This window comes from Pygoscelis adeliae, unplaced genomic scaffold (assembly GCF_000699105.1).
Source record: "Pygoscelis adeliae isolate BGI_AS28 unplaced genomic scaffold, ASM69910v1 Scaffold27, whole genome shotgun sequence".
NCBI lineage: Eukaryota > Metazoa > Chordata > Aves > Sphenisciformes > Spheniscidae > Pygoscelis > Pygoscelis adeliae.
The window spans coordinates 1,255,616-1,266,621 of NW_008825410.1; the positions used below are offsets into that span (position 1 = coordinate 1,255,616).

Sequence of the window (11,006 nt, forward strand, 5' to 3'; positions counted from 1 at the left end):
ATTTATCTGTTTAATGAAGATTTACCAGCTGAGACTCTTCTCCTCTGGTCCGCTCCTTCATCTCCCAGTTGCTTTATAAATAGCCAACGGTTTTCAGCTTAAGTAACAGCTAATAGTACTAACTATTTAATTAAACATAATCACATTAGGTTCAAAATGAACTAGTTCAAATACAAGATTTTTGGAAAGGTGTATCAATCTTAAAGTGGTATTACATTAATCATTACTTCAAATTCTTTGTTATGGAGCCTTTTTTTAAGGCAAAACTCTTCCTTTTTCATCACAACTAGATTTTCCTTTACCGTATCAAGCGGAGTTCTTCATAAGGAACATGAACGTAGAAGAAATGTTAGCGAGTGAAGTTCTTGGTGACTTTCTTGGAGCAGTGAAAAATGTGTGGCAGCCAGAACGCTTGAACGCTATAAACATTACTTCAGCCCTCGACAGGGGAGGGAGAGTTCCACTCCCTATTAATGACATGAAAGAGGGGTAAGCACATGTGTCAGTCTAATGTTTTTGTTTTACTCTTCTTTTTCTTACTGAAAAGCTTAATATTTTTTCAGGTTTTCTAGAAACCTTGCAATTGCTGTTTTATATTTTGGAAATCCAGATTGGTGTTAGCTATGAAAAGTTTACTGATGTTCTGAGCTCCCGTTATACCGTGGGTTTATCATGTTAGACACCATTTCAGCAGGCGACAGTTGCTATATATTGATTTTACAATCCAAGGAATACTAATAAATTCCATTAATTATAAAACAGTTGGTAGTAAATATGCTTATTTTGTAATTCCAGTCTTACTTCTGAGGAGTCGTTTGGCATACTTTTCGAGTATTCAATAGTTCCCAACTCACAAAACTCAGAATTGTGAAACAAGGTGTGATAGAGCATAGGTTGCAAAGACACTTAGATTTCTAAGAGCATTTAGCATGTAACAGCGTCATTTGTAGCTGTACTCGGTGAAATTTAGTTACGTGCTTCAAGAGCTCTGTGGACTTTCATCTGAAAGTGGTAAGTTGAGGTATCGGGAATTTAGGTTGCTGCGTGTAAACTGCAGTTCCGGTTGTGATTCATAACCATAAATTCTGTTCTGAAATATGATACTTCAATTAGAAACTAATAAGGATTCAGTCTTTTCAAAAAATGGTTCTGGTAGTGCTTTTCCCTGACGAAAATAAAGATGCCTAGTTACTTTTAGATATCTTCTGTCAAATAATATCTAAGAAAGGGCTGAGGGTTCAAAGTCCGAGATGTGTGCAGAAGAGATTGTTGTTTCAGAGCCCTTTTCTGCATCTGGAGTTTCTGAGCCCATCTAAAGAAGGAAAGCGACTTCTGTACTAGCCAGAGTAATAGCAGAACCACTTAACACAAGCGGCTACATTTCAAACATTTAGTCAGATAATGCCTTATACACCAAACGGCAACCATGACCTAATTTGTGTTTCAGGATCCATTGATACATTATTACCTGGTGCAGCAGACTGTATTTTCCAGCAGCATTCTACAAATTTCAACATGAAAATGAGTAATACAGTTAGCACAGTAGCTCTTATTTTGTGTACTGTAATGCTAAATGAAGTATTAAGTTTACATTCAGCTTTCGGTATTCTGCAAATTTTGTTGGCAGTGCATAGCTACAGTATGGAATCTTTTAGGAGAAGCTGGGGGCTTTGGCAGCTTCGTATTAGTATTAGGTTTAGAAAGAATTAGTGCTCATGAATTTTATTTGAAAACATGGGGAGAACTTTAAAAATACTATGCTGAGCAAGACCGAAGATTTCCTTAAGATAAAATTATACTCTTTAATGCGATTTTCAAATGTAATACAGATTTACTTATATGAGGAACTTAGACTTGGAGCTCTATGACTTCATAGAAATTGACAACTCTAACAGTGAGCAAACATTTACATTATGCAGCAAAACAGAATAAGTTGTAATAAGTAGCTAGAAAAATCTTTTTGATTTCAGTCTGTTATTCATATGCTTAGATAAAGTATACTATCAAGAAAAATAATTTTAGTAATTTTAGTCTTTAAAGCACAGCTGAATATTACCGTGAACAATAATAAAGTTTGGAAGAGTACATCATTGTCCTTTGGGGATTTGTGAGAGGTATCCTGACGGTCCGTCACTCATCTCTTTCTGCAGTGTGTATGTTATGGTTGGGGCAGATGTTCCATTCTCTTCGTGCTTACGAGAAGTGGAAAACCCACAAAATCAGCTGAGGTGCAGTCAAGAAATGGAGCCTGTAATAACCTGTGATAAAAAATTTCGTACTCAATTCCATATTGACTGGTGTAAAATCTCTCTGGTGAGTTATTTTATTATTGCATAAAAACGATGTTTGTAGAAGTACAATATTTTATGCCAGACATGATTTAGGTAAGAGTTTTGCCAGCCTGGCCAGACGGCTCTGCCAAATTCCACTTTATCATGACTGATGGACATTGTTTTCCATCTAGCAGGCACTCTTAAGATTGTGAAAGGATTTTGCTGTGTGGTGTGAATTCTGCTAGAGTTTAGCACCAATGAAACCACCACATTCATTTTCAGTAGCGGTGATTGATATAAATGGCCAGAGAACTCTAGGGCTTACAGAACTAAAAGTAATGAGAGAATTACTTAGGTAGGTGTAGTTCATTAATTCAACGTGCCAATACTGCTAGTTACACTTGCTTTCCTAAAATGTGTGTGTGTTCTCAAATATTGAGTCTACAGCACTGACAGGTTAAATAGTATTTCTATGCTGTTAAAAAAATCTTTCTGAAAATTGTCTAAAACATATTTCATGTTAAAACTGAAATAGAAAAAGAAAAGAAAATAGTGTTGACTAATGAAATCAAAATAAATGGGAACATTCTTCTAAGTCGAATACAAGAAAAATGATAACCGAACACTAGACTGTTTGCCATGGAGGAGTATAATTCCCAAAGAGGCTTTTTAAGGTTATTTTTGTTTAGTTCTGGTAAGGAAAATCAAGACAGTACTGGAAGAGAACGTTGCAGATAAGTTTGAACAAAGATGGTGAAGGTACATAAACTTAGATGATTGTTGAACTGCTTCAGACGTTACCCAAGAGGAAACTGAAAGGGAGATATGAAAGGCTTTTTGTACAATGTAAAGAATTTATTGAGTATGAGAAAAGGTATTCATACACAAAATCGATTAGATAACTTCCAACCCTTTCTTTCTATACACTATAATTAGGAAAGCTGTTAGAAAGCTGGAAAATACTTGTTTTCAAAAGAATATGTGGATTGTTTACTGTTTATTGGCTTTCTGTTGAGAAATTGCAAAAGGTACATGTGTACACAGAAATACTTACCAGCACCTGAAAAACAGTAGAAGGCAGTCAGCCTTCGTCAAGAACAAACTATGTCAAGTCTTTGATTTCCTTCTACAAGAAAGAAGTAGAACAGAGGTGCAGCAGCAGATGTCATTTCTTTTTGGTAAGGTTTTTTGATACTGTCTCATAAGCAAGCTCAGGAACACGGCCTACATGAAGCTAGGACCTAGTGGAGAGCTGGTTGGATAGCCATAATCGTAGCAGGATTATTAATAATTCCTTGCCATTCTTCATTAATAAGCTGGATGATGGAATGTGCTTATTAAATTAAATTTGCAGGCCCCATGAAACTGAAAGGATCTGCAGGTGCATTGAAGGACAAGATAGAATTCAGAAAGATCTTAAGAAACTGGAGAAACAGCTTTAGAAAACAAGGTGAATTTCAAAAGGAGCAGCAGAGGAATAGTGCAGTAATGCAAGAATAATCAACAGCACCTATGCAGAACGAAGAGCAGCTGGTTAGGAGTACTCCAGAAAAAACGTCCGATAGTAACAGTGGCTCATAAACTAATCATGAAGCAGTGTTGTCGTGCTGTTTTGAGAAAAGCAGAGATTGTGTAATGGGAACAGGCTCTCAAAGAGAAGCGTAATTTTCTACAGCAGCCTATAACCCAACCTTCCCAACCTTCTTGAACTTGGCACTTCTTTTGGCAGCATGCCACGATAACTGAATTTAAACAGTCTTAGGGGGGTTTGCTGTTGCCAACAGCATTGCTGCTGCATGCTGTAACCTGGTGGATCAAAGGGAAAATGGAGCCACGCTTCCCTCTATCTAATCACAGTCTGCTTTTCACAAGGCAAGGCAAGGGGCAGGAAGTCCCCCAGGATCCATGGTCTGGGAGGGAGTTGAGCTCCGTTTCCCATAACCACAACAGAGACCAGTGAGTGAAAATACAACCGTCATATCCTCTTCCTCCCACTTTTTACGAGGTGATGTTGGCGGTTAGCACCTAAATCAAAGAGTAGATTTAACCTTGTGGCTCCCAAATACTGAAAAGAGGGCCAACTTAATACATGCTTCCTCTTAATGCTGCTTTCTGATAGCTTTGTTCTCACACTGTATATGGGCTTCTGTCAGTCACATCAGTAGCTGCATACATCTTTTTTGTGCATCTGCTTAGGGCTTGAGATTCAGCTAAGCAGCCAGGTAGAGTTCATAACATAAAATATACTGCAGAATTTAATGAGTGAAGAATACATAAATTAATTTTTGTCAAACTGTCTTGTACTTAAATATACATGTGTATGCATCTGAAGCTCAACACAACATTATTTCTAGCATTGCATGAAGACCTTTCATCCATTGCATAAGTTTTAATACAGCATTTTATGACTTAAAGTGTAAATTATAAAGAAATGACCATCAGTTGCAAGATTTCTCAATGAACAGTCAGGCAAAAGGTCAAGCATGTAGGCAAATATAATTGATTTTCACTAATGATCTGGAGAGAGTTTTAAAACTAACACTGATAGAATGTAACAGTAGTAGCTAACTGAAGATAACAAGAAAATGGAGGCAGAAAATTGAAGTGTCATGTAGGAAAGGCAGTCAATTAAATGCAGTAGGAAATTCGGTATCAAAAAAAGGTTGTATTTCTAGGAACACTAGATACAGACATAAGAAAATATATAAAATATTACTTGTGACCAGGAATGCAGCCTTCTGGAGGTTAGTTGAATTAGGAGGTAGAAAAACCTTGGAACTCTGGCTCTGATCGACGAAATGCGCACCTCATGTCGGGGTGCTGCCTGCATCGGGTGGGTGGGGGAGGCAACAGAGCTGCTGGGTCCTCAGCAGCTCGGTTCATGCTTCTTGCTTTTTTGAGCACTGGATGCGAAGCTCAATAGGAAGGAGGAGGAGGAAAATCCATAGGTACTCCATTCTTCACCTCTACCACCTTCATACAAGAGAGGGCAGCATTGTTATTTAGGAAGACTATTAAGAATTGGATTAATTCATCAAAAAGAAATCGGTATCAAATAATTAGTTTGCAATAAATATGTTTACTGAATTTTTACTCAAATACTGTTTGTGTGAGACATCCCTAAAATTAATCTGTAAAAAACATAGTATCTCTGGTAGGCACAAAAGAAAGTAATAGTGTGATGATGTGATAAAGTAATAAAGTGATATTACTTATCACATTGATCAGAAGCTTTCAACAAAATGTAAGGTTTTATTGGTTAAAAAAAGTGATTGGATGAAATTGTATAGAATTTGTCAAATGTGTAATATGGATACTTTTATCTGTTATGGCTGGTTAAATACTGCCTGTTTTTACACTCTGTTACTTTGTTATATAATTGTCTTTTTTTTTTTCTTCTTTTTTTTTTCTGGGTATCAGGTTGACAATACAAAACAAGTTTCCACCTTTCAGGAAGTGATTCGTGGAGAGGGGATATTACCTGATGGTGGAGAATACAAGCCACCTTCTGATACACTGAAAAGCAGAGACTATTTCTCGGATTTCCTAGTTACACTGGCAGTGCCCTCGGCAATAGCACTGGTGCTTTTTCTAATACTTGCCTATATCATGTGCTGCCGACGGGAAGGAGTGTGAGTACTTTAACACGCTAATAAGTAATTGTAGATTTTTCTAAGACTATAATGCGTAGAAGACTATTTGTTGGAAGAATTCTATTCAGTTCATTAAAAACATTTAAAACAGGCCAAAAAGATACCTGCTTGAAATATGGAACTATTCCTCATCTAAGCACATGCAGTAATTGCCAAGAGAATGGATAATAGGGCCTTTAACTGTTCTAGTTGAAAGGGTAAAAATCTCAACATATGCACAAAACTCCACAAAACCTCCGTGTAGGCACAATGCTTCAGAATGCCCCAAACAAATAAAATACTGATAAAGGATCATTGACAGAGGAAAACATTAAGTAATTTCTAAAATGCTAGCTTCTGTAAAATAAATTTTGTTGAGGACATGAACTGAATTTGAACATATTAGAAAAGAAAACCACGTAAAAGGAAAGCAGCAAGTAACGTAATTTCTGCCATTTCTTACACAAACTACAATTTCATTTTGTCACAGAATTTATTTTAGCCAGAAGCTTGTTCTTTAGCTTGCATTTTCATTTCTCTGTGTGTGCATCTGTGTGTGTGTGTCTGTCATCAGTATCACATCTCTATACGTGCGTTCATCGAGGCCTCATCATAAACCCAGTTGCAAATGCTGCCAAGCTGCGTTTAGCAACAACCTTGTCAGCATTTCTACATCATGTACTATTTTCATCATCAGATAGATTTAATGTTCCAACTATCAATGCTATTATTTAATTCATAAATTTTGTTTTGTTTTTAGGGAAAAGAGAAACATGCAAACACCAGAGTAAGTGTCTTCTTTCCTGTTATTTTTCTTTTACCATTTAATTTTCATTCTCAGTGGCTTGTCATGCTTCATACACGTGTGTCATAATCTTCTTTCATTCTCTCTAATCCATGGTTTAATTAATAAATGTGAAAGCTGCTTTTAAATCAGAGTCTTGGCAAGGATAGAAGACCAGAATAAAAAGGGTTTGAAATTAACGACTGTCAATACAAAATAAAATAGTGCTGTTAGAATAAATATGTTAATATGTACTTTCTACTCCTGGTTATTGGACTTCCCAGCCTCTATCTTAAAGGCAGTGGACAGGAACAAATATCCTGGAAGGTATCCGGTGCCTATACTGTGGGAGTGTTTTAAAATTGATCTAGGAGCTTTTATGAATCTACCACAAGAATCAGGAGTTAACCAAAACTTTTATTTTGACTGCAGCAAATAAATGGAACATTAGCCATAAATTGCACAGTCTTGGATCCTACGAAAAATACTTGTCCAGACAGCAAAATCTAATGGAACAGTTACTGCCTTAAAAATTAAATAAATCCAATATTTATTAAATTAACTATGTAAAGGTTTACTGTAATTGCTGCACTATAGAGTCTGTAGCATACATCAAAGTCCTTGTATTTTTAAGAAAAATAATAATTGTAAAAGTCTATCCATTTTGCTAGAGCACTTAAGATACGTATTTACTATTTTATTTCCTTTTGACACAGCATCCAGTTGGTCCACCACAGTGCTATACAGAAATCAACCAAAGAGCTTCGTGACATGTCTAAAAATAGAGAGATAGCATGGCCTCTTTCAACGCTTCCCGTGTTTCACCCAGTTACTGGTGAGATCGTACCGCCCCTTCACACAGACAGCTACGATAATACCAGTATGCCCCTGATGCAAACACAGCAGTAAGTATTTAGATTTTATTTTTTAATACTCACTATGTTGCACAATTTAACTATGGATTCCAGTGCTTGTCATCTGAAATGTGTTTATTATGGAGGTATCAGCAATGACTCTGTAGTTCAAGATTGCTCTGATGTTTGCGTTTCACGCAGAAAGAAAGGCCTTCTGTTATAAAACTAAATGGCTGGGTTTCAGTCTGCAGACTTGGCAAGAAGCTTTGCGTGGAACAGTTACATTTCTGCATATTTTGGAGAAAAACTACTTTTGACAGAGGAATCAATTAAAACTGTTCTATTTTAGGCACCCTGCCTCTTAACCCACGTCTTTGGAGTTCTGATATAAAACTACCACTGGGTTGGTGGTAGTGTCATACCAGGCTCTGTAAGTAGTTAGTCATGTACCTGTCACACATGGTTTATGTTTGAAATGTTAACATTGAACAGAAGAGCATATTCCCTTACACAGACAATAAATACAGACTTGCCAATGAAAACGCTCAGAGCTCTCAGCCGCTTCCATTGTTGCCAGCCTCTCTCCAACACAGAAACGAGAAAAATACTCATTTCTATTCCTTAAAGTTCATTTATCGGTAACTTAATGAAACTGTCGAGACAGACACATCTAGTGCTTTGCACATGTTCTAATTCAGACAAGTCAGTTGTGCTGTAGAAAAAAGGCATTTCTAGAAAGGTTTGGTTGGGGTGTCTGGGGCTGAGCAGATCTGAGGCAGCGGTCTCAGAAGTGGCTGGCGTTGTGCTGTGCTATGACACTAGCTCCAGTTGGTAGCTCCTCAGCTGGCAGGCCTGCATGGCCCCAGTGATGCTGGTCCAGCGCCAGCACTAACTTTGCCCTAATTTACACATGCTTGCCCTGAATTCCCTTCGTAATGTAGATACGTGCTAGAAGAGTGTTTTCCTCTCCCTGTCCCAAAGCGAAATTCTCCAGAAAGTACAGCTGTATAAATTATGCCGTGTACAACTGCTGCAAAGTGCTCTACCCTGTCTTTTACAGTTTCTTCTCTGTTCAGAATAGCAATTTTTTTATGACTGGGGTGCCAAAGCCTGTACCAAAGGCTTTCTTAAGTTGTACATAGAGTATTTGTCTGCTTCATCTACATTCCAACCCCTAATTCCTTTCTGTAAAAGCAACCTTAATATCTGGTAGCTGTTAAAGTAGACACTTAAGCAGGACACAAAAACGTAACTTTGCCTCACTAAGTGAACTGGTCAGGTGTGTAGAACTAGTTGAACATTCATTCATTCCACAGCCAATAATTAAGTGGCGAAGACTATCACCTTTTCTCTATTCATCACTTGCGGAAACCAAACTTTGCATAACATCAGAAACCTCTGGTGACTCTTGTTACCTCTGGCGTTTCAGCAAGTCTGAGCCTTTGAACCTACTTGACAAGTAAAATAATAGGAACTACCCTTTTCTTTCTTTCATTGACTTGGCTAACCTTTTGACAACTGTATTTGCATAGTGAAAGTGGATTATTGCTTTGTAAGCAAAACCCCGCATTTTAAATACTGAGCTTTTATGTATAACATACTTCAGAGTTTGTCTGGAAGCATTAAAGATATTCAGTTGTTTTTTGTAGGAACCTGCCACATCAGACTCAGATTCCGCAGCAGCAGAGTGCAGGTGAGTACTGAGAAAATACTGTAACTATTAAGTGACCAGTGCGGAGGAATCAGTAGTCAAAACGCATACAGTCTATGGACAGTGGAAACCATTTGCAAATATAGTAAAGTATTACAGCATTGTCATTCCAGAATTTTTTTGATACATCAGTGAAAATTTTGGGATGGGATCGATTGAACAAGTAGGAGAGATGCTACATTAGGACTCAGCATGAGACACTGGAATCTGGTACAGCTAAGTTGGAAACCTCCTCATGCAGATGATTTTCTGTTACGACATGAAGCTACAGCCAGATTCCCAAATGTGGTTACACTCTTCAGATTCTCTAAATCTCGATAGGAAATCAAAATTTCTAATTCCCGCCAATACTAGTTAAGCTCTGAAGAAGGACCTTTTTATTGCTGTTACTGAACATAAAGAGTTGATATTGGGGAATCTGTGGTGAGGCAAATATCCATGTTGCTGCTTTCCCGTGTCTTAGTCATCACTTTTACATCATTTTCACAAATCCTAATGTACCGACTGAGGTCGTGAATGATCTCATCAGAGTATCGACTAAGGCTGATATTGTTCCCTCTAGTTAGCGTGTCAGGTCTGAGAAACAGCTACAGCCATAGCCACGTGAAAGGGGATAAGGCTCATACAAGGAAAATGTAGAGACCGAAGTATAATTTTTGAATATTCAAAGAGGTATTTAGGCAAAACTCCAGGCATATATGTATATGGGAGTAATACGGGAACTATAGCTCCAAGAGGAAGACTCGTTTTAACTTAGGAGTTACGTAAGCAAATCTTTCTTTTCATTCAAAATCCTTCTTCTTCATTACTGCTTTCGGGGATTAAAGGAGAATTTCGTATGACAACATTTCAAAGATTTGAGGCAAGTATATACTAGATGCTTCTGCCCCTGTGGGTTTTTTTGTTGTCTGGAAATTAAAAACACATTTATAAAAAAAACCTGACTGCAGTTCTGCTAGCTTTGCTATTTGCGTGCTTCGTTATACATACATTGGAAATGGCGGATGACCCTGGCAGTATCCATCCAGAGCCTCCAGCCCTGGTTTGGGTTGACATTTAGCACAGCTCTTAACACTCACTACTGCAGGCATTTAGAAGGCAGAATAAAAATGTCACACAGTTCAGCTCTTCTGTTATGACTGTTTTGCTACAAGAATTCCAGTCTGTCTTGCAGTGAAAAAGATGCAAAATCACCTGGTAGTACTCTATGTTGACAGCAGTGAGAAATTTTTAAAAAGGTACGAAATATAAGCTAGCATGGGTTTGTCGCGAGTCGCAATGAAGAACTGCCGTAAAAATAGACCTTAAAAATCCTCCCGTGTCTGTATTTTCTGTAGTACATTATTTTGGTAGAATACACCTCTTCTTTCATACTCATCACAGACGCTGCCTGTGACAAGCTCTCAGGAATCGGGGGGGGGGGGGGGGGGGAGGGAAATGTATTTGGGACAGACGTTTTCTCCTCTTTTCTTAGTTTACAACAACACCTTCCTTCGTAACTCAGATGTGCAGATGACACTGCAAGCACTTCCGTGACGTGATGGCATGTGCCTCTTGCAGTTTATCTTCTAAAGGATATCTGTGACTCGTGTTGTCAGAAGTTTAGATTTTTAGAACGTTAAAGATTTAAAACAAAATTCAGGTGCTCCTAAGATTTTTAGTAGCATCGGTACAAACTTAGCAATCAATTTTATTGATCTGTTCAAATAAGAAATTTACAGAACTAAAACACTTAAGGCCAAAAAAACCACA

The 11,006-nt window shown here is 37.7% G+C and overlaps 1 protein-coding gene across 1 annotated transcript in view; it reads left to right on the forward strand.

Annotated features, from left to right (window-relative positions):
• Positions 1-11,006, forward strand: part of SGCE (sarcoglycan, epsilon) — a 23,110-nt gene that overhangs the window by 10,994 nt on the left and 1,110 nt on the right. The window contains exons 4-9 of the mRNA XM_009330505.1: positions 291-489; positions 2,151-2,313; positions 5,694-5,905; positions 6,666-6,692; positions 7,406-7,594; positions 9,193-9,236. Of these exons, the coding sequence (XP_009328780.1) occupies positions 291-489; positions 2,151-2,313; positions 5,694-5,905; positions 6,666-6,692; positions 7,406-7,594; positions 9,193-9,236 (834 nt within the window). The remainder of the gene's footprint in view (positions 1-290; positions 490-2,150; positions 2,314-5,693; positions 5,906-6,665; positions 6,693-7,405; positions 7,595-9,192; positions 9,237-11,006) is intronic.